We start from the raw sequence: 24,011 nt of genomic DNA, 5'->3' as shown, positions 1-24,011 counted from the left end.
AACTTTTCTGTACTCGACTGAAGAAGCCTACTGTGTAGGCGAAACGTTTCGAAATAAAGATATCTAACTGTTGCATATGTGTCTTACCTAACAGGTCTGGCCTCTTGCTCTTGAAGTTGATCTATCAGCTCATCAGTGGTTAGTTCTTCATTGTCCTCCTCCACCAACTCTTCCACATCATCCCCACTAACCTCCAACCCCAAGGACTTCCCCAATGCCACAATTGATTCCTCAACTGGTATACTCCTCTCAGGGTTAGCCTCAAACCCTTCAAAATCCCTTTTGTCTACACATTCTGGCCACAGTTTCTTCCAAGCAGAGTTCAAGGTTCTCTTAGTCACTCCCTCCCAAGCCTTACCTATAAGGTTTACACAATTGAGGATATTAAAGTGATCCTTCCAAAACTCTTTTAGAGTCAATCGAGTGTCTGTGGTCACTTCAAAGCACTTTTGAAACAGAGCTTTTGTGTACAGTTTCTTGAAGTTGGAAATGACCTGCTGGTCCATGGGCTGCAGGAGAGGAGTGGTATTAGGAGGCAAAAACTTCACCTTAATGAAGCTCATGTCCCCATAAAGTCGCTCTGCCACATCTTTAGGATGACCAGGGGCATTGTCTAACACCAGGAGGCACTTAAGGTCTAATTTCTTTTCAGTTAGGTAATCTTTCACATTGGGGGCAAATGCATGGTGTAACCAGTTATAGAAAAATTCCCTAGTGACCCATGCCTTACTGTTTGCCCTCCACAGCACACACAAATTATCCTTGAGGACATTCTTTTGCCTGAACGCTCTGGGAGTTTCAGAGTGATACACTAATAAAGGCTTAACTTTGCAATCACCACTAGCATTGGCACACATCAACAAAGTAAGCCTGTCTTTCATAGGCTTATGTCCTGGGAGTGCCTTTTCCTCCTGAGTAATGTAGGTCCTGCTTGGCATTTTCTTCCAGAACAGGCCTGTTTCATCACAATTAAACACTTGTTCAGGTTTCAGTCCTTCAGTTTCTATGTACTCCTTGAATTCCTGCACATATTTTTCAGCCGCTTTGTGGTCCGAACTGGCAGCCTCACCATGCCGTATCACACTATGGATGCCACTACGCTTCTTAAATCTCTCAAACCAACCTTTGCTGGCCTTAAATTCACTCACATCATCACTAGTTGCAGGCATTTTTTTAATTAAATCCTCATGCAACTTCCTAGCCTTTTCACATGTGATCGCTTGAGAGACGCTATCTCCTGCTAGCTGTTTTTCATTTATCCACACCAATAAGAGTCTCTCAACATCTTCCATCACTTGCGATCTTTGTTTCGAAAACACAGTTAAACCTTTGGCAACAACAGCTTCCTTGATTGCCGTTTTCTTGCCCACAATAGAAGAGATGGTTGATTTGGGTTTCTTGTACAACCTGACCAGGTTGGTGATACGTACTCCACTTTCATACTTATCAATGATCTCTTTCTTCATTTCAATAGGAATCCTAACCCTTATTGCTGTAGGGTTGGAACTAGAAGCTTTCTTGGGGCCCATGGTCACTTATTTTCCAGAAACAGCACCGAAAACACTGTAATAATACGAAATATTCCGAGTGTATGCTTGGATGTTACCGCGGAGGCTGGCTGGTAAACAATGGCACAGGCGGCACATGTGAGGCTGGCTGAGGGCGCACATTGGACGCGTCTCGGACGAAGGCCGCTGAGCGGGTTTTTGTCCACTATGCGGGGCAAAATTTTAGCGATCAAAGCGTCCGCTATGCGGATTGTCCGCTATGCAAGGCGTCCGTTATGCGGGGGTCCACTGTACTGTGCAAAGAGGTCAATAGAAAATGTGACTATGCAGTAATTACTGAACTTTATCAGGTTATGAAAAAGTAATTTATCTTTTCAGAGGTGATCCAATATTATCCCCAAGTTCTGAGCTCTAGTATTCTTCTTGATGTTGCTGAAGATGGAACACCGAGGTACAGTGTGCAGGTAAACATTTGTCATGTAAATAGTCAAGGTGAATGGTACCACATACATTTTCTATTTATAATTACTGTGGAAATTATTTTAAATATTAACATAATTACTAAATTTTAATTGAATGTTAAATAATTTATTAATTTAACTCAAAAGATTCTTCTTGCCATAAGAGGAATGTAAAATCAAGATAAACATTACATCTGAACTTAGGAGTTCATGTGCATTGTAACCTGAATGATTCAATTCTCCATCAGTTTTACTAATAGACATTTGACAAGTAGTTTCAATTATTCTTGTATTTTTTTTTGTGCTGTCCATTTATTTTCTTTTTTTTTGTGCATGGTGCACAACTCCTAAATTGAAAAATAATCTTAAGTTCTCATTCAAAATATGGTAATTCTTTCTTATGAATATCAGTATTAAGCAGATTTAAATAATAATTAAACAATATATGCCGTAAAAACACTTGAATAATTCAGAGTATTATCTGTAGCGTTAGGATTCACATCACCCTCAGGAACCTAACCACTGTAAATTACTGGGTTCGACTGTATACTGTATCAAAGAGACACTACAGTAAGCTCTCTTACAATGTAACTTAATGGTGCACAATTTATATGTAATGTGATTCAGAAAATGCAATGAGACAATTTTGATTGCATGTGAAAATCTTAATACCATGTGCCATGATACATGAAAGAAACAGCTAACACGTGAAATGTTGAAACTGCAGTGGACCCTCGGTTATTGGCCGTTCCTGTTATCAGCCAACTCGGTGATCGGCCGTTTTTTCGGCTCCCAGTGATTGGCCGTTATTTCGGTGATCGGCCATTTCAGACGCATCGGTCCGTCGGCTGGGGCCGCTTGTGCATCAGTTTGGCTGTCTCTCGGTGCGTGAGGAAGCTTCTGCTCATATATCCAAACATTTCGCTTGTTTTCCATTGTTTTTTGTAGTGCAACTGCAAAATAAGTAACCATGGCTCCCAAGAAAGTTCCTAGTAAATTTCCTGTGGTAGAGAAAGTGAGAAACACCATGGAATTTAAGTGTGAATTGTAGCAGGCATGCAGGAAGTGTAGCAGGCAAGCAGGGAGTGTAGCAGGCATGCAGGGAGTATAGCAGGCATGCAGAGAGTGTAACAGGCATCCAGGGAGTGTAGCAGGCATGCAGGGAGTGTAGCAGTCATGCAGGGGGTGTAGCAGTCATGCAGGGAGTGTAACAGGCATGCAGGGAGTGTAGTAGGCATGCAGGAAGTGTAACAGACATGCAGGGAGTGTAGCAGGCATGCAGGGAGTGTAGCAGATATGCAGGAAGTGTAGCAGGCATGCAGGAAGTGTAGCAGGCATGCAAGGAATGTAACAGGCATGCAGGGAGTATAACAGGCATGCAGGGAATATTGCAGACATGCAGGAAGTGTAGCAGGCATGCAGGAAGTGTAGCAGACATGCAGGAAGTGTAGAAGGCATGCAGGGAGTGTAGCAGGCATACAGGGAGTGTAACAGGCATGCAGGGAGTGTAGCAGGCATGCAGGGAGTGTAGCAGACATTCAGGAAGTGTAACAGGCATGCAGGGAGTGTAGCAGGCATGCAGGGAGTGTAGCAGACATTCAGGAAGTGTAGCAGGCATGCAGGGAGTGTAACAGGCATGCAGGGAGTGTAGCAGGCATGCAGGGAGTGTAGCAGACATTCAAGAAGTGTAGCAGGCATGCAGGAAGTGTAGCAGTCATTCCAGAAGCCAGCATTAGCCTTCAATAAAGATATGTATTGCTGATTTAATTGTTAAAAAAAATATTTTTTTGTGAATATTTTTGTCTGGAACGGATTAACTATATTTACATTAATGCTTATGGGAAATATTATTTCAGTTTTCAGCCGAGCTTCTGAAACAGATTATGTCCAATAACCGAGGGTCCACTGTACATACCACGAATTATGTTAAGTGCAGAATTTAGGTACTACACACAGTGGTAACTCCTCTACCACTGACAGTCCACTCCACCTACACCTGAATCCTAGAAGTGTTTTGTGCCTCACTCCATGTTTATGAAGCTATTTTGGATATTTTTATTCATCCCATGGCATCCAAAAGGGTTAATATTGATGCTTGAAGTATTAAGAATAATTGTGACTATATGATTTTGTTGAAGAAAATGTAAGTGTTTGATATGCATAGAGGTGGTGCACATGTGATGGAAAGTGCTCGTGTATTTTGCGTGAATGAACCAACCATCTGCACAATTGCAAACAGTGACAAAAAATAAGGGCTTGTGCCTTATATAATACATATTGCCACTTGTTCAAAAGACTACCAAAGAGGTCACTACAGCTAAATGAGATGGAAAAGTTACTAAATTTGTGGAATGAGTAAAGAAGGAAAAAAGGGCCCCATGTAGTGTACAGATAATAAAGCACACAGACGTATCATACTTTCAAACTGTGTTTAAGAAGGAGGGAAAGTCATGGCATATATTTAGTGCTGAGGGTTTGAACTTTATAAAAGTGCATTTGTCTCCACAACAAAGATTTTCTGGTGGGGTCTATAAAGTACAGAGATACATTATGGAGCACTTGAGCACTGCAAGTGAGCTGTCAACTCCTGACAATTCTACATCCACATCAATGCAATTATTATAATCATAACCAAACACTAAACCCATGAGGGTCATACAGTGCTGCAACATATCAGTACAAGAACCACAGCCACAGCCACCCACTTCAGCCCATTTGGCCTACATCAACTTTTCCACCCTTCCATTTCAAGAAGTACTGCGAGAATGCAAGGTAAATTATTTTTTTTTTATTATCACACCGGCCGATTCCCACCAAGGCAGGGTGGCCCGAAAAAGAAAAACTTTCACCATCATTCACTCCATCACTGTCTTGCCAGAAGGGTGCTTTACACTACAGTTTTTAAACTGCAACATTAACACCCCTCCTTCAGAGTGCAGGCACTGTACTTCCCATCTCCAGGACTCAAGTCCGGCCTGCCGGTTTCCCTGAATCCCTTCATAAATGTTACTTTGCTCACACTCCAACAGCACGTCAAGTATTAAAAACCATTTGTCTCCATTCACTCCTATCAAACACGCTCACGCATGCCTGCTGGAAGTCCAAGCCCCTCGCACACAAAACCTCCTTTACCCCCTCCCTCCAACCCTTCCTAGGCCGACCCCTACCCCGCCTTCCTTCCACTACAGACTGATACACTCTTGAAGTCATTCTGTTTCGCTCCATTCTCTCTACATGTCCGAACCACCTCAACAACCCTTCCTCAGCCCTCTGGACAACAGTTTTGGTAATCCCGCACCTCCTCCTAACTTCCAAACTACGAATTCTCTGCATTATATTCACACCACACATTGCCCTCAGACATGACATCTCCACTGCCTCCAGCCTTCTCCTCGCTGCAACATTCATCACCCACGCTTCACACCCATATAAGAGCGTTGGTAAAACTATACTCTCATACATTCCCCTCTTTGCCTCCAAGGACAAAGTTCTTTGTCTCCACAGACTCCTAAGTGCACCACTCACTCTTTTTCCCTCATCAATTCTATGATTCACCTCATCTTTCATAGACCCATCCGCTGACACGTCCACTCCCAAATATCTGAATACGTTCACCTCCTCCATACTCTCTCCCTCCAATCTGATATTCAATCTTTCATCACCTAATCTTTTTGTTATCCTCATAACCTTACTCTTTCCTGTATTCACCTTTAATTTTCTTCTTTTGCACACCCTACCAAATTCATCCACCAATCTCTGCAACTTCTCTCCAGAATCTCCCAAGAGCACAGTGTCATCAGCAAAGAGCAGCTGTGACAACTCCCACTTTCTGTGTGATTCTTTATCTTTTAACTCCACGCCTCTTGCCAAGACCCTCGCATTTACTTCTCTTACAACCCCATCCATAAATATATTAAACAACCACGGTGACATCACACATCCTTGTCTAAGGCCTACTTTTACTGGGAAAAAATTTCCCTCTTTCCTACATACTCTAACTTGAGCCTCACTATCCTCGTAAAAACTCTTCACTGCTTTCAGTAACCTACCTCCTACACCATACACTTGCAACATCTGCCACATTGCCCCCCTATCCACCCTGTCATACGCCTTTTCCAAATCCATAAATGCCACAAAGACCTCTTTAGCCTTATCTAAATACTGTTCACTTATATGTTTCACTGTAAACACCTGGTCCACACACCCCCTACCTTTCCTAAAGCCTCCTTGTTCATCTGCTATCCTATTCTCCGTCTTCCTCTTAATTCTTTCAATTATAACTCTACCATACACTTTACCAGGTACACTCAACAGACTTATCCCCCTATAATTTTTGCACTCTCTTTTATCCCCTTTGCCTTTATACAAAGGAACTATGCATGCTCTCTGCCAATCCCTAGGTACCTTACCCTCTTCCATACATTTATTAAATAATTGCACCAACCACTCCAAAACTATATCCCCACCTGCTTTTAACATTTCTATCTTTATCCCATCAATCCCGGCTGCCTTACCCCCTTTCATTTTACCTACTGCCTCACGAACTTCCCCCACACTCACAACTGGCTCTTCCTCACTCCTACAAGATGTTATTCCTCCTTGCCCTATACACGAAATCACAGCTTCCCTATCTTCATCAACATTTAACAATTCCTCAAAATATTCCTTCCATCTTCCCAATACCTCTAACTCTAAAACAATTTAAAAAAAAATTAGAGAGCAAAATAACATTACATAACTCTATTTTTTCCGTATCTTTGTTACTTTACTTAATTTTACTTTACAGTAAAGTATGCACCAATTATTAGGGATGTATACTGTACCTGCACATTGTGAGGTTTATTGTAAACGAGATAGAAATGAAATGAGATGTATAAAACAATTGTATAAGTCACAAATAAGCTACACTTTGGAAAGAAACTTTTTTAGACGATATTTTGATCTATTCTTGACCAATATCATGTCACATAGTTGTAATTCAATAATGGTTCAAGACTGAAACATCAGTGAAAGTTTCCTTTCAAGTGTGGGATATTTGTGAAATGCAAGTAGATCAATTTAATTTACGTATTTGGAATGTACATATTGAATAAAACTAAATTATATTTTCTACAGGTTGGAGCACTACCAACAACTACTCAGGATAAGCTAGAAAGCACAACCGGTGCCACATTCACTGATTTACGGCTTGCTCTCTTTATGGTCAGTTGGAGGGATGCTCATACACTCTCTCGGGCAAACAGTGTTCTCTTGTGGAATAGAAATAATGCATTTTGTGGAAAGTGTGGGTCCCCAACTGAAAGAAATGCTGCAGGTTAGTAAATGTGGTTTGTTTTTGTTAAGTGTCTTTGAAATTCTTGGAATTAGATGGGGAGGTGGAGATAATGGGAAGATAGAAGGAATATTTTGAGGAATTGTTGAATGTTGATGAAGAGAAGTAGTAATTTCTTGTATTGGGCAGTAAGGTATAACACATTATTGGAGTGAGGAAGAACCAAATGTGAATCTGGGGAGGTGCATGAGGTAGTGGTTAGAATGGAAGGGGGGTAAAGCAGCTGGGGTAGATGGGATTAAGACAGAAATGTTAAAAGCAGGTCGGGATAGTTTTGGAGTGGTTGGTGCATGTGTTCAATATATGTATGAAAGGGAGGAAGGTACCTAGAATTGGCAGAGCATGCATAATTTCTTTGTTTATGGGAAAAGGAGATAAAGGAGTGTAAGAATTATTGGAAAATAAACATGACTTCCAGCAGGCGTGCGTGAGCGTGTTTGATAGGAGTGAATGGAAACGAATGGTATTTGGGACCTGACGATCTATTGGAGTGTGAGCAGGGTAATATTTAGTGAAGGGATTCAGGGAAACCGGTTATTTTTATATAGCCAGACTTGAGTCCTGGAAATGGGAAGTACAATGCCTGCACTCTAAAGGAGGGGTTCGGGATATTGGTAGTTTGGAGGGATATGTGTATCTTTATACGTATATGCTTCTAAGCTGTTGTGTTCTGAGCACCTCTGCAAAAAAAGTGATTATGTGTGAGTGAGGTGAAAGAGTTGAATGATGATGAAAGTATTTTATTTTTGGGGATTTTCTTTCTTTTTGGGTCACCCTGCCTCGGTGGGAGACGGCTGACTTGTTAAAAAAAAAAAATGTTGAATGTACTAGGTGAAGCATATTATAGAGTTAATATTGAAAGAATTAAGGGTAAGACAGAGAGTAAAATTCCAGAGGAACAAGGAGGTTTTAGGAATGGTAGGGATATATAGACCAAGTATTTACATTGTAGCACATAAGTGAATAATACTTAAAGGTCAGGAATTTTTCATTGCATTCCTGGATTTAGATAAGGCATATAATAGGGTGGATAGGGAAGCAGTGTGGCAGATAGTAGGTTATTTAAAGCCTTAAAGAGCTTTTTCTGTGGATAGCAAGGTGCAGGTTAGAATTTTAGGAAAGAGGAGATTATTTTCCAGTAAAAGTAGCCCATAGGCAGGGATGTGTGATGTCACATTTGTTATTTAACATATTTATAAATGTTTTGTAAAAGAAGTGAATGGTAGGGTATTAGGGAAAGGTGTGGGATTGAAAGATAGTGAATCTGGTACACAGTGGGAGTTGTTACATTTGCTTTTTGCCAATAACACAGTTCTTTTGGGAGATTCAAAAGAGAAATTGCAAAGGTTGGTAAACAAATTTGGAAAGGGATGTAAAAGAAAATGTAAACATAGGAATAAGCAAGGTGATGAAAGTATTGGAAAATAGAGGTAATGAAAAGACTATATTGTAAATTTGAGGGTGTATGGCAGAAGTAAATTTGTTCAGATATTTGGGAGTGGACTTGTTGGCAGATGGTTCTATGAAAGACATGGTGAACCATAGAAATGACGAAGGGAATAAGGTGGGTGGTGCATTGAGGCATCTGTGGAGACAAAGAACTTTATCAGTGGAGCCAGAAGTGGAATGTATTAAAGTATAGTGGTACCAACACTGTTGTATGGGTGTGAAGCATGGGTTTTGAATCTTGCAGTGAGGAGGTTGGAGGCAATAGAGATGTCATGTTTGAGGGCAATGTGTGGTATGAATATTATGTAGAGAATTCAGATTTGGAGGCATGGGGGTAACCGGAAGTATTAATCGAAAGGGTGAGGAGGGATTGTTGGGGTGGTTTGAACATTTAAGAGAGGATGGAGAAAAATAGGATGACTAGGAGAGTGTATAAATCTAGGACAGAGGGAAGGAGGAATAAGGGTCATCCTAGGAAAGGTTGGAGGGAGGGGTAAAGCCTGTTCAACATCCAATAGATTTGTGTGAGCATGTTAGATAGGAATGAGTGGAGGTAAGTGGTTCTTACGATTTGTTGTGCTGTCAAATCAGGGAAAGTGGTTAGCCAGACTTAAGTACTGGAAGTGAAAAGTACAGTGCCTGCACTCTTAAGGAGGGGTGCGGATGTTGCTGTTTAGAGGGTTATCTGAATTGTGATAACGGCGCCCTTCTGGCAAGACGGTGATTGAATGAGTGACAGTGAAAGTGTTTTCTTCTTTGTTGGGTCACCCTACCCTGGTGGGAATGTTAAAAAAAAGGGGGTACAAGAGTGTAAGAATTATAGAGGAATAAGCCTGATGAGTATAGTGGGTAATGTTTACAAGATAATTAATTTTGGAAGAGTTAGGGATAAGACAGAATAAGCTTGCAGAGGAGCAAGGAAAAATTGGTAAGGAAAGTATAGACAAAGTGTTTACAATGTCGCATATTAGTGAATAATGCAGGAAGGCCCTGCTTTATATGGCACTTAACTAATATGGACATTTCAAATTTTACCCCAAAATTTGTTTATATGGCTCCTAATTCACTATTACACCATCCACATGCCACCCATTCACTCTGTTTGTTTATATCCTGTTAAGTAAAAGGACACAAATGCAACTAATGTGACATTTTATTGTGGCAACGTTTTGCTCTCCAGGAGCTTTATCAAGCCGTTACAAACAATACACAGATACAGAGGGTGTATATAGGCTTAGAGTGAGGTGTAATACTAGTGGTAGTAGTAGTAATAATATTAGTTGTAGCAGTAGTAGTATTACAATATGGTACAACAATCAACTTGCACATGAGTAAAAGGTTATAAAAGCTATTACTTGGGTAGCATAAAAATACGGTAGACAAATATTTCTGCTGGAGGTTGGATAAAAGAAGGTCTGTTTCGGTGTTCCTCCTCTGTAATGTGCTTGTGTAGTATTAGCAGGAGAGACTATGTGATGGCAGGGTTTACTGTTTTGAGGAGGATTCTTGCTAAGACTTCAGAGATGATGAAGCTGCCTTTGTTTTGTTTAATTGTGTTAGAAACAGCGATTAATGCTGATTCAAGATATTTGTGTCTATAGAAATTAGTTTCTTTGATCACTAATTAGGCATCCCTGAATTTCATGAGGTGATTGGTGGAATTTCAGTGTTGTATGCAGGTGTTGTTCATGTTATCGTTCTTACATGCATTGTTTTCATTGAGATGTGTTTTGAGGTTTCTTGCTGTTTCACCTACGTAAATCCTGTCACAGCTTCCACAGGGTGTAGTGGAACCCCCTGCATTGACTGGTTCATGGTGCTTGGATTTTGTCCTGGTTAGATCCTTTATTGAAGTGCTGGAAGTGATGGCAACTCTAGTGTTAGCTTGTGCTAGTACTTTAGAAATGTTCAGTGCAACCTGGCTGTTGGAAAGAATTATAACTTTGTTAGGAGTGGTGTTGGTGCATGGAGAATTAATGATCTGAAGAGCTCTTCTCTTGTAGTCTTTGATGAAAAACGAAGGAAAATGTAAATCAATGAAGGTTTGGTGAATGTATGTACATTCCTTGTCAAGAAACGCAGGACTACAAATCCGTGTCTCCCGATTATGTCTGGAAACTTTCCAAAGTTTCAAGCACTGTGAAGTTGAGTATTTTATATATACAGTAGGGCCCCGCTTTATGGCGTTTTGCTAATATGGCGATTTCAAATTATGACCAAAATTTGCTATATGACAAGCGGTCTTTCAAACATGGCACGCCCCACCCGGTTTGTTGACATTCTCCATGAGCACATCTCTCTATTATGTCTGGAAACTTTCCAAAATTTCAAGTGTTTTAAAGTTATTACATATTTTATATGTATACATACTCTGATAATTATACTTAAGTGTACCTGTACCTAAATATACTTACACACTGCACTGGCATGCAGGTACTTATTAAAATCACTAAGAGTTTCACTATAATATTACTGGGGGTAACTAGAAAATTATTCCTTTCATATGCCTTCACTCAGGGCGTCATTTCTTCTAAAAATGGTGTTACAGGAGAATGGGAGTGTTTCTCTTTATTTATTTGGAGACAACTTGTAGACAATGTAAAGTGACGAAAACCAGATGCATTCGCCTGGTTTGTTTACGTGTTGAGCGCTGCCTTGGCTGGCTACCAACTAACTTCCTACAAATAAAACTTGCCTCTCACCCTACATTAAGACTACAAATATTTTAAGGTAATTAATGAATGTACTGTATATGTATTTTATCGCTCTGGGGCACTTCAATTAAATGTCATAGCATATTACATGTGGGTGGGGTGAGGTGGGTTGGATGGCTATCATACCCCCTAAACCTGACTTCCTGCAAATAATACTCACCTCTCACCCTACATTAGGACTACAAATATTTTAAGGTAAGAAATGGGTGTACTGTGTGTGTATTTTACTTTTTATTGTTTTTAATGCCTAGTTCTATTGCTAACTTAATATATATATGTTAGTGTAAACTTGTTATCTGGCATTTATAAGCGGAAAAAATGGTGTTCTGCTTTCCGGTAATAGCCTGGAGCCTAACCTGCCGTACAAGTGGGGCCCTACTGTATATTACACTAAGCAGTTGGTTTAGGTCTTTAAGAAAACTAAAAAAAAAAAATATATTTATTTCTCAGTCTTGTGTTTAAATTTAAATCCATTGTAATACTTTATAATCAATTAATTTAAAAGTTCAATTAGAGTACTGTATTATAATTATTATAAATTATGCTTGTTTTTTATTGTCTTGCCAGGTCACTTACGCAGATGCAGTAGCTGCAACATGACTCACTACCCAAGTGCCATCCCAGTAGGCATTGTCCTCGTTACAGATCCAAGTCACCAAAATATTGTTCTTGTAAGGCAGCCTCGTCAACCTCCGGGCATGTATTCCTGTATTGCAGGCTTTTCAGATGTTGGTAAGTTGACTTTTGATATACTGATACTACTGTATATTTTTTATAAGCTGTAGGAATAATTTTTATTTTTTTTTTATTATCACACTGGCCGATTCCCACCAAGGCAGGGTGGCCCGAAAAAGAAAAACTTTCACCATCATTCACTCCATCACTGTCTTGCCAGAAGGGTGCTTTACACTACAGTTTTTAAACTGCAACATTAACACCCCTCCTTCAGAGTGCAGGCACTGTACTTCCCATCTCCAGGACTCAAGTCCGGCCTGCCGGTTTCCCTGAATCCCTTCATAAATGTTACTTTGCTCACACTCCAACAGCACGTCAAGTATTAAAAACCATTTGTCTCCATTCACTCCTATCAAACACGCTCACGCATGCCTGCTGGAAGTCCAAGCCCCTCGCACACAAAACCTCCTTTACCCCCTCCCTCCAACCCTTCCTAGGCCGACCCCTACCCCGCCTTCCTTCCACTACAGACTGATACACTCTTGAAGTCATTCTGTTTCGCTCCATTCTCTCTACATGTCCGAACCACCTCAACAACCCTTCCTCAGCCCTCTGGACAACAGTTTTGGTAATCCCGCACCTCCTCCTAACTTCCAAACTACGAATTCTCTGCATTATATTCACACCACACATTGCCCTCAGACATGACATCTCCACTGCCTCCAGCCTTCTCCTCGCTGCAACATTCATCACCCACGCTTCACACCCATATAAGAGCGTTGGTAAAACTATACTCTCATACATTCCCCTCTTTGCCTCCAAGGACAAAGTTCTTTGTCTCCACAGACTCCTAAGTGCACCACTCACTCTTTTTCCCTCATCAATTCTATGATTCACCTCATCTTTCATAGACCCATCCGCTGACACGTCCACTCCCAAATATCTGAATACGTTCACCTCCTCCATACTCTCTCCCTCCAATCTGATATTCAATCTTTCATCACCTAATCTTTTTGTTATCCTCATAACCTTACTCTTTCCTGTATTCACCTTTAATTTTCTTCTTTTGCACACCCTACCAAATTCATCCACCAATCTCTGCAACTTCTCTTCAGAATCTCCCAAGAGCACAGTGTCATCAGCAAAGAGCAGCTGTGACAACTCCCATTTTGTGTGTGATTCTTTATCTTTTAACTCCACGCCTCTTGCCAAGACCCTCGCATTTACTTCTCTTACAACCCCATCTATAAATATATTAAACAACCACGGTGACATCACACATCCTTGTCTAAGGCCTACCTTTACTGGGAAAAAATTTCCCTCTTTCCTACATACTCTAACTTGAGCCTCACTATCCTCGTAAAAACTCTTCACTGCTTTCAGTAACCTACCTCCTACACCATACACTTGCAACATCTGCCACATTGCCCCCCTATCCACCCTGTCATACGCCTTTTCCAAATCCATAAATGCCACAAAGACCTCTTTAGCCTTATCTAAATACTGTTCACTTATATGTTTCACTGTAAACACCTGGTCCACACACCCCCTACCTTTCCTAAAGCCTCCTTGTTCATCTGCTATCCTATTCTCCGTCTTACTCTTAATTCTTTCAATTATAACTCTACCATACACCTTACCAGGTACACTCAACAGACTTATCCCCCTATAATTTTTGCACTCTCTTTTATCCCCTTTGCCTTTATACAAAGGAACTATGCATGCTCTCTGCCAATCCCTAGGTACCTTACCCTCTTCCATACATTTATTAAATAATATTATTTTTTATTTGACATTGCAATATATTGAACATCTAAAACTTTTTTTCCTTTTTTCTTTTTCATTGTTAATTCATCCCTTGTGTGGGTGGCTCAGTTTACTTTTGTTACCAATTAACGTTACTCTTCCAGGTGAGCTGTATGATCCACTGATTAAAATAAATTTTCCAGGTGAGAGTTTGGAAGATACAGTGCACAGAGAAGTGGCAGAAGAAGTAGGAATAGAAGTATCATCTGTAAGATATGTTGCATCCCAGCACTGGCCCTTTCCAGGATCTCTGATGGCAGGATGCTTTGCAGTTGCAGAAAAACAAGAGGTATGATAATTATGTAAGTTTTGCAGGTAGGAGTACCCTGTGTTGCCAGCTATAAGGTGGGAGAGGGCAAGGGGAATAGTTTTGTTTAAATAATAATCATTTTTGCATATCCCTAGTATAAAACAGGGTATATTTACAGTCCTCACAAATGGAAGTGAATTGTGTTTTCTCAGTATCAGCAGTAAACACATGCATTGTTTCCATATCCTATAAGGAAACTTGCTTTGGTGGGAGATGGCCACCATTAAGTTAAAATTAATCTCCATGAGTCACAGGTCTAACAGATGGGACAATTATTATTATTATTATTATAATCAAAGAAAGCGAACAGATGGGACAAAATTAGTTATTTCCTGCATAGCAGTCAACAAATGCAATGTTTTTATATCCTGTTGCATTTATATACAAATTGCTTGTCACCTCAAGAATCTGATTCTGGCCATCTGTATGCAAGAGGGACTTGACCAATATTTGCATATTCTTTACTTCCCTCCCATTTGGTGGTTAAACTCATATTTTGTGGTAAGTTAACACTACATGTGTGAGGCTGGGCTGCTGCTGTCAGCCTTGTTTACATTGCTCCTACCTTTATTTTTGTTCTTAAAAATGTAAGAAAAATACTATTTTTTATTTAAATACAATTATTAATTGTAGTATTGGGAGATCATTTATTGCCACTGTGTAGATATAATGCTGAGCTGCAGGATTTTGTGGCATATGTGGTAACAGTGTGTGGTTCCCATATATAGTGGGTTTATAAAAGTGTGGCTTTGATAAAAATGTGGTATTTTATATAGGAATTAAAAATCTTCCCATTTGATGTGGTGTCTTAGCTCTACATTATGGACAAATTTTCTGAATAATTTCCATTCTCCCAGGTGCTGAATGACCCCAATGGATATAGAGCTCCCCCATGAATGTAGCAAAATTGTCCTGGGCACACCTGTTTGCTTTCTTAGTCTCAGAACTTCTGGTGTTAAGGTTTCACCCTGTTTGTCTAGTGTAATAAACATTACATTGTTTGCATGGTATTTCATGTCCATGAAAAACCATACAGGCAGAATAAATGGGGCAAGACCTAAATACAAGAATCACTAAACATAATAGAGCAGTCGGATATGTATAGGATAACTTAGCCATATTCCAACATTTATGATAAAGCCACCACATCAGCTGGGAAGACTACAGACTCCTACACAAAATATGTTCATCCAAAAGACAGTAAACAACAGACACTATTACCCCATACACTGTAAAATCTTGCATTCCAGCACCTGGACATAACCATAACACGTTACCTCCACTTTTGAACTTACATTATTGGGTTATAACTTTCAGTATCGTCACATCAAGGCTTTCTTCAGATCCTAATAGTCACACTTTTCTTCAATCTTTGTAATTAAGCCTTGAATTTTATTCACATAAATTTTTGTCTTGTGTGATGTTCCCATAAACCTATACAGAAATACCTTGCACAGTACAGTTAATGTGTGTCAAAAAAATACCATACTATGCAGTACTGTACTGATCAAGGTATTATGTGTTTTAATGTAATTGTTCCAACAATATAAATAAATGCATCAGATCACAAAAAATATTTATCCGTTTGCTTAGTACAAATCAATGCACTTGAAACTCTTGCACACACTTGCAAATAAAGAAATTACAAAAGATAACGAAAAAATAGTAGTACTAAAGATTTTTATTACAGTTGTAAATAAACAATATACCATACATAGGGTAAAAAAAAAAAAAGATAATTTTATTTTGAAAAATAGTTGAATAACGTAGTTTACACAGTTTTTTATCAGCACATATATCTTTATGTGTATGGTAGGGTTATTATTGAAAGAATTAGAGGTAAGACTGAGTAGGATTGCAGATGAGCAAGGAGGCTTTAGAGTGGGTAGGGGATGTGTAGATCAAGGGTTTACATTGAAGCATATATGTGAACAGTATTTAGATAAAGGTAGGGAAGTTTTCATTGCATTTATGGATTTAGAAAAGGCATATGATAGAGTGGATAGGGGAGCAATGTGGCAGGAGTTGCAAGTGTATGGAATAAGTAGTAAGTTACTAAATGCTGTAAAGAGTTTTTATGAGGATAGCGAGGTTCAGGTTAGGGTGTATAGAAGAGAGGGAGATTACTTCCCAGTAAAAGTAGGTCTTAGACAAAGATGTGTAATGTCACTGTGGTTGTTTAATATATTTATAGATGGGGTTGTAAAAGAAGTAAATGCTAGGGTGTTGGGGAGAGGGGTGGGATTAAATTATGGGGACTCAAATACAAAATGGGAGTTGACAGTTACTTTTTTGCTGATGATACTGTGCTTATGGGTGATTCTAAAGAAAAGTTGCAAAGGTTAGTGGACGAGTTTGGGATGGTGTGTAAAGATAGAAGGCTGAAAGTGAACATAGGGTATCAAACAGTTTAGATAAAGAAAAATTGGATATCACATTGGAGAGAGGGAATATGAAAGAAGTGAATGTTTTCAGATATTTGGGAGTTGACTTGTCAGCGGATGGGTTTATGAAGGATGAGGTTAACCATAGAATTGATGAAGGAAAAAAGGCATGTGGTGCATTGAAGTATCTGTGGAGGCAAAGAAGGGAATGTATGAAAGTATAGTGGTACCAACACTCATGCGAGTGTGAAGCTTGGGTTGTAAATGCTGCGGCGAGGAGGTGGCTGGAGGCAGTGGAGATGTCCTGTCTAAGGGCAATGTGTGGTGTAAATATTATGCAGAGAATTCGGAGTGTGGAAATTAGGAGGTGTGGAATTACTAAAAGTATTAATCAGAGGGCTGAAGAGGGGTTGTTAAGGTGGTTGGGTCATTTATTGAGAATGGATCAAAGTAGAATGACTTGGAGAGCATATAAATCTGTAGGGGAAGGAAGGGTAGGGGGCATCCTTGAAAAGGTTGGGGGGGGGGGTAAAGAAGGTTTTGTGGGCAAGGGGCTTGGACTTCCAGAGAGTGTGTGTGAGCATGTTAGATAGGAGTGAGTGGAGACAAATAGTTTTTGGACCTGACAAGCTATTGGAGTGTGAGCAGGGTAATATTTAGTGAAGGGATTTATAATGCCTCATTCAGTTTTTGGATCCATGTTCATTTTGAAGTCCCAAGCATCTTCTACTTTTGCAAGTTCGTGAGGCAGTAGGTAAAATGAAAGGGGGTAAGGCAGCCGGGATTGATGGGATAAAGATAGAAATGTTAAAAGCAGGTGGGGATATAGTTTTGGAGTGGTTGGTGCAATTTAATAAATGTATGGAAGAGGGTAAGGTACCTAGGGATTGGCAGAGAGCATGCATAGTTCCTTTGTATAAAGGCAAAGGGGACAAAAGAGAGTGCAAAAATTATAGGGGGATAAGTCTGTTGAGTATACCTGGTAAAGTGTATGGTAGAGTTATTATTGAAAGAATTAAGAGTAAGACAGAGAATAGGATAGCAGATGAACAAGGAGGCTTTAGGAAAGGTAGGGGGTGTGTGGACCAGGTGTTTACAGTGAAACATATAAGTGAACAGTATTTAGATAAGGCTAAAGAGGTCTTTGTGGCATTTATGGATTTGGAAAAGGCGTATGACAGGGTGGATAGGGGGGCAATGTGGCAGATGTTGCAAGTGTATGGTGTAGGAGGTAGGTTACTGAAAGCAGTGAAGAGTTTTTACGAGGATAGTGAGACTCAAGTTAGAGTATGTAGGAAAGAGGGAAATTATTTCCCAGTAAAAGTAGGCCTTAGACAAGGATGTGTGATGTCACCGTGGTTGTTTAATATATTTATAGATGGGGTTGTAAGAGAAGTAAATGCAAGGGTCTTGGCAAGAGGTGTGGAGTTAAAAGATAAAGAATCACACATAAAGTGGGAGTTGTCACAGTTGCTCTTTGCTGATGACACTGTGCTCTTGGGAGATTCTGAAGAGAAGTTGCAGAGATTGGTGGATGAATTTGGTAGGGTGTGCAAAAGAAGAAAATTAAAAGTGAATACAGGAAAGAGTAAGGTTATGAGGATAACAAAAAGATTAGGTGATGAAAGATTGGATATCACATTGGAGGGAGAGAGTATGGAGGAGGTGAATGTATTCAGATATTTGGGAGTGGATGTGTCAGCGGATGGGTCTATGAAAGATGAGGTGAATCATAGAATTGATGAGGGAAAAAGGGTGAGTGGTGCACTTAGGAGTCTGTGGAGACAAAGAACTTTGTCCTTGGAGGCAAAGAGGGGAATGTATGAGAGTATAGTTTTACCAACGCTCTTATATGGGTGTGAAGCATGGGTGATGAATGTTGCAGCGAGGAGAAGGCTGGAGGCAGTGGAGATGTCATATCTGAGGGCAATGTGTGGTGTGAATATAATGCAGAGAATTCGTAGTTTGGAAGTTAGGAGGAGGTGCGGGATTACCAAAACTGTTGTCCAGAGGGCTGAGGAAGGGCTGTTGATGTGGTTCGGACATGTAGAGAGAATAGAGCGAAACAGTGACTTCAAGAGTGTATCAGTCTGTAGTGGAAGGAAGGCGGGATAGGGGTCGACCTAGGAAAGGTTGGAGGGAGGGGGTAAAGGAGGTTTTGTGTGCGAGGGGCTTGGACTTCCAGCAGGCATGCGTGAGCGTGTTTGGTAGGAGTGAATGGAGACAAATGGTTTTTAATACTTGACGTGCTGTTGGAGTGTGAGCAAAGTAACATTTATGAAGGGGTTCAGGGAAACCGGCAGGCCGGACTTGAGTCCTGGAGATGGGAATTATTATTATAATCAAGGGGGAAGCGCTAAACCCGGAGGATTATACAGCGCCTGGGGGGGGGATGTGGAAGGCATTCAGGCTTAATTCGGGGAACTGGAGCACAGATCCAATTCCCTAAATCAAGAGCCCCTCACCAACATCAAGGAACCTTCCTTGAGGGATGGAGATGGGAAGTACAGTGCCTGCACTCTGAAGGAGGGGTGTTAATGTTGCAGTTTAAAAACTGTAGTGTAAAGCACCCTTCTGGCAAGACAGTGATGGAGTGAATGATAGTGAAAGTTTTTCTTTTTCAGGCCACCCTGCCTTGGTGGGAATCGGCCAGTGTGATAATAAAAAAAATTCATCCAACATGAATTCTTTCATGGGTGCAACATTTTCTTCTTGTTTTTTCAGTACTAACGTGTGCATCAATGCTTTGACGCACATTTTTAAAATCCAAAGCTTCTAAGGTGATTCTTCCCAAGCTACACAATGCTGTCACAGTTTCAATATGTGATTCAGAACTGACAAAATTTTTGGAAAAATGCGGTAAAAGAAATTGCCAAACAGTTCTAGTGTTGCTTGCAGTTACTTAGAGCCATGATTCACTCGTGTTTTCAATTGTATTTTGGATATTGTAACTTTCCAATGTTTGCTTAAACTTATGGTATAGGTTGGCCATCAGTAATCTGGCACTAATTTCTGCTAACATAATTTCAAATTTCTGGGGTTGCCTCACCAACCAGCCACTACTGTTTGGTGGTGCTACTTGCTGCAGAAGTCATTCCAATTTTTCTCCATTTATTGTTATAACTTTTAGCCCTAGCCATGGTTCTAACGAATAAATGAAATGCTTCTCATTGTATAAAGGACATACATAAAAGTTAAGATGGCCATGAAGCCACTGTCAGTCGCCATGAGCTCAGATAAGCTGTGACCGGTAAATTCGAGCCTACATATGAGAGAATAGGTCTGTGTGGTAAGTGTACACTATATAAAAAAAATCCTGCAGCACGCAGTGCATGAGAAAAAATGGCAACCGTGCTTTTGATGTAAAACAGCGACTTTTGCGTTGGTTTGTAGTCTTGTTTTTTGGTCCATTTTGATAGAATGGAAGATGCATTTTGGAAACAGATATAATTTTGATTGGTTTCATGCTGGAAAATACCTTAAAATTGAGCTCAATGTAATGGAAATGTTCGATTTTTGCAGACGTTCAAGTGATGACACAGTCATGGGTGGCATTATTTATACAATTATTACAATAATGCAGTAGTCTGCATAACAGTATTATTATTATTATTATTATAATCAAGGGGGAAGCGCTAAACCCGGAGGATTATACAGCGCCTGGGGGGGGGATGTGGAAGGCATTCAGGCTTAATTCGGGGAACTGGAGCACAGATCCAATTCCCTAAATCAAGAGCCCCTCACCAACATCAAGGAACCTTCCTTGAGGGGTGCATAACAGTAAATCATCTATTTCTTGTGTGAATAAAAATTCAAAATGGAAAGCAAATGTAATGTAAGAAGGACCTGGAGATGACTAATGAACAGAGAAAATGTCATATTAGTGCCAGGAATGTCTGCATTATTCTGGACCCTATTTTGAAATTGGCCAAATTACCAATTCCTGATCACTTTATTGGGTAGTTGAAATGGGTAAATGGGCAGTTTCTTGTACTCAGTTGACAGAATAAAAGGAATACTAGCAAAATAGCTATGTGTTTGGTAGGCTGAAACAATGGAATTGGACCAAAAATAGGGCCTAAAGTGGGTGAAATTGCCTGCGTAAATAATGCCACTGTGTTAAGTGTATTCTAACCTAACCACTCTGTAATCCAGCACCCTGTAGGTCACGATGATGCCAGATTAGTAATGGTCAACCAATATTTTCTCCCATTGTTATTTTTATGGCTTGCACAAAGGTATGTCTTAAATGTAGCAATGACGCCATGATCCATTGGCTGCAATAGTGTCGTGTTTGGTGGCAGGAAAATTACATTGACATTTTCATTCAAATCTGAAGGAGAAGTAGGATGACCTGGCACATTGTCCAATAACAAAATTTTAAAAAATCCATGTTATCTTTGCAATAACATGCAACTGCACAGCAAAAGTAATTTTGCAAACCAAATCTTTGAAGAATTGTTTCATTACCCAGGCTTTCTTATTTGACTGCCATATAACAGGAAAGAACACTTTTTTTTTTTTTTTTTTTTTTTTTTTTTTTAAATAGGATTTAAGCCCTTGCATCATCCTCATGCTTTATAATTTCTAGTTTTTTGCCTAATGTAAACAGTCATATGCATATAAAAGGGTGTACTTTAAAGTACTGGTACTGTAAACTACACAGCCTCACTGCTTAGTCTCAAGTGATACTGGTATTTGCATCGTACTTGTCTGGTAAATAGCAACAGTCCAATATCAATGCGTAATGCAGTTAAATAAAATTTATAAACCATATATCAAAACCTGCATTGTTCAGAACTGTACTATGCAAGATATTACTGTATTATCTTTACTAGCTTTCCCTAACTTTATACAGCTTACTTCAATTACAATAACTTACATTGTTTACATTTTCTCTTTTCAGCTGGCCATAGATGAGAATGAACTGCAAGATGCCCGTTGGTTTTCTCGAGATGAAATCAGCACAGCTGTAGACAGAATCAATGCAAACCCTTATTTAAGGCTTCGTGGAAATCCCTCTGGGGTATTATTTATTCCTCCACCAGGAGCTATAGCATATCATCTTATATCTCACTGGGTTAAAGGCACTCCTGTGCAAGAGATACATCAGCATATTTATTAAATATTCCTTTACAAACAGATACATTAAGAATTTACCTACATGTGACTGATTACATATGTTAATATACTATTGTGCTTAATATTTAAATTAAAATTACAAATTCGAAATTAGATAAATTGCTATTTTAATACTGTAATAGTACTGGGCATTATGTAATTATGTAACCTTTCAAGGCAGGTGAAATTGCTGACCTAGAAAATGTACAGAGAACCTTCACGGCGTGCATAACGGAGATAAAACGCCTCAATTACTGGAAGCGCTTGAGGTTCCTGAACCTGTATTCCCTGGAATGCAGGCGGGAGAGATACATGATTATATACACCTGGAAAATCCTAGAGGGACTAGTACCGAACTTGCACACGAAAATCACTCACTACGAAAGCAAAAGACTTGGCAGACGATGCAACATCCCCCCAATGAAAAGCAGGGGTGTCACTAGCACGTTAAGAGACCATACAATAAGTGTCAGGGGCCCGAGACTGTTCAGCTGCCTCCCAGCATACATAAGGGGGATTACCAACAGACCCCTGGCAGTCTTCAAGCTGGCACTGGACAAGCACCTAAAGTCGGTTCCTGATCAGCCGGGCTGTGGCTCGTACGTTGGTTTGCGTGCAGCCAGCAGTAACAGCCTGGTTGATCAGGCTCTGATCCACCAGGAGGCCTGGTCACAGACTGGGCCACGGGGGCATTGACCCCTGGAACTCTCTCCAGGTAAACAGCTAAAAAATGTAATTTACATTAAAAAATTCTGTTATGATGAAATACTGTATGCTAGGGCAGCACTTCATATTAAAATTTTATACTGTTTTATAAGCTGCAGGACCCTTGTTGGTTTAGTGCTTTATTTGATTAATATACTGTTTTATGATTAATTAAACAACTTTTATATAATAGATCTGCAACTACAAATTATTATACTGAAAAAAGAAGTGCTAGACCCAGTAAGATCATACAGTGCTGCGTGTAATTGCAAATTTCCATTTTGCTACAAAAATACTATACTCTAAAGGCCTGCATCATTACAGATGCTTGTGTCCACGTATCGAAGGCATTTATAAATGCTCTAAACTCTTAAGTATAAATTGTGGCATGCTTGTGGACAGTGGAGTCAAGAGTGCACCGCCTGTGGATTCCATCTCGCAATTATTGTTATAATCAATGGTCTTCAGATGCATGATAAACTGATTACAATCTTGGCTTGGCAGTTTGAAAACAATAATACTGAAAGAACTTCAACTGAACTTTGACTTAAGACTCAGGAAGGCTGACACCAGTCAGTTCATCTATCAAGCAGGAGGAGCCACATGTCTATGGTGCATCCAACAAAATAAACACTCTTGCCCAGCTCTGGCTGGGTTACAAGTATCTTTTGGAGGTTAAATCACCACCAGATATAGACCAAATGAAATGTAAACTTTGCCAGATGGACTATTGTCACACCTTGTGTCATTATGTACTGGAATGCAATAAAATTAATGAATTCAGAGCAACTAACTCAGAAGTGTTTAAGATATGTCAGTATTTTGTCCACAGTGGTACGTATATTACAAACCATTCTGACTGTGCTCACTGTAAATAAAGCTAATATTTGCATTAATAACTAACTGCAATTGTAATCAGGTATAGATGTGTGAATGGTTCATTACTTTTGTAACTTGAGTTATCAAAGCTTTGCAGTGCAATCCCTGGACTCATTCTATACCTTTGTAATCTTTTTGCCTACTGCCCACAGGATGGGTATGGAGTGCATAATAAAGATATTAAACTTTTTTTTGAGTTATTTTACACTCACAGTGTGCAAAGTTTATCGTAACACAGTGGAACCTCGGCTTATGAAAGCCCACCATGTGAATTTTCCAGGATACGAACAGTCATTTGGTCGATTTTTCGCATCTGGATACTAACAAAATTTCAGGATGCGAAATTCCCCCTCATGGGAGGTTCCTTGGTGAGGGGCTCTTGATCTAGAGAATTGGAGCTGTGCACCAGTTCCTTAAATTAATAATAATAATAATTATTACAATAATACGTATGTACTAATATTAATAATAATAATATTAAGATATAATAATTCAATGGACCCTTGGTTATCGGCCGTAATCCGTTCCAGAAAGTTGGCCTAAAACCGAAATAATATTTCCCGTAAGAATTAATATAAATACAGTGGAACCTTGACTTACAAGTGTCCCAACATATGAGTTTTTTTGAGATATGAGCCAGCTCTCCCCCCCCCACTTCCCTCTCAAC

At 39.7% G+C, this 24,011-nt stretch overlaps 1 protein-coding gene across 3 annotated transcripts in view; it reads left to right on the top strand.

Annotated features, from left to right (window-relative positions):
- The window catches only part of LOC128694243 (NAD(P)H pyrophosphatase NUDT13, mitochondrial), a 33,154-nt gene extending 9,621 nt beyond the window's left edge, over window positions 1–23,533 (top strand). For 2 of the 3 annotated variants that reach the window (XM_053784267.2, XM_053784266.2), the window contains exons 3-7: window positions 1,887–1,972; window positions 7,085–7,283; window positions 12,032–12,196; window positions 14,089–14,234; window positions 21,546–23,533. In XM_053784267.2, coding sequence (XP_053640242.2) covers window positions 1,887–1,972; window positions 7,085–7,283; window positions 12,032–12,196; window positions 14,089–14,234; window positions 21,546–21,764 — 815 coding nt within the window. In that variant the 3' untranslated portion in view covers window positions 21,765–23,533. Of the gene's footprint in view, window positions 1–1,886; window positions 1,973–3,825; window positions 4,742–7,084; window positions 7,284–12,031; window positions 12,197–14,088; window positions 14,235–21,545 lie in introns of those variants that run through there. The other variant, XM_053784268.2, reaches the window with a different exon arrangement.
- Window positions 23,534–24,011: the final 478 nt, after the last annotated feature.

The sequence above is a fragment of the Cherax quadricarinatus genome, chromosome 43 (assembly GCF_038502225.1).
Source record: "Cherax quadricarinatus isolate ZL_2023a chromosome 43, ASM3850222v1, whole genome shotgun sequence".
In the NCBI taxonomy this organism is placed as follows: Eukaryota; Metazoa; Arthropoda; class Malacostraca; order Decapoda; family Parastacidae; genus Cherax; species Cherax quadricarinatus.
This window is presented reverse-complemented; position numbering and strand designations above follow the sequence as displayed.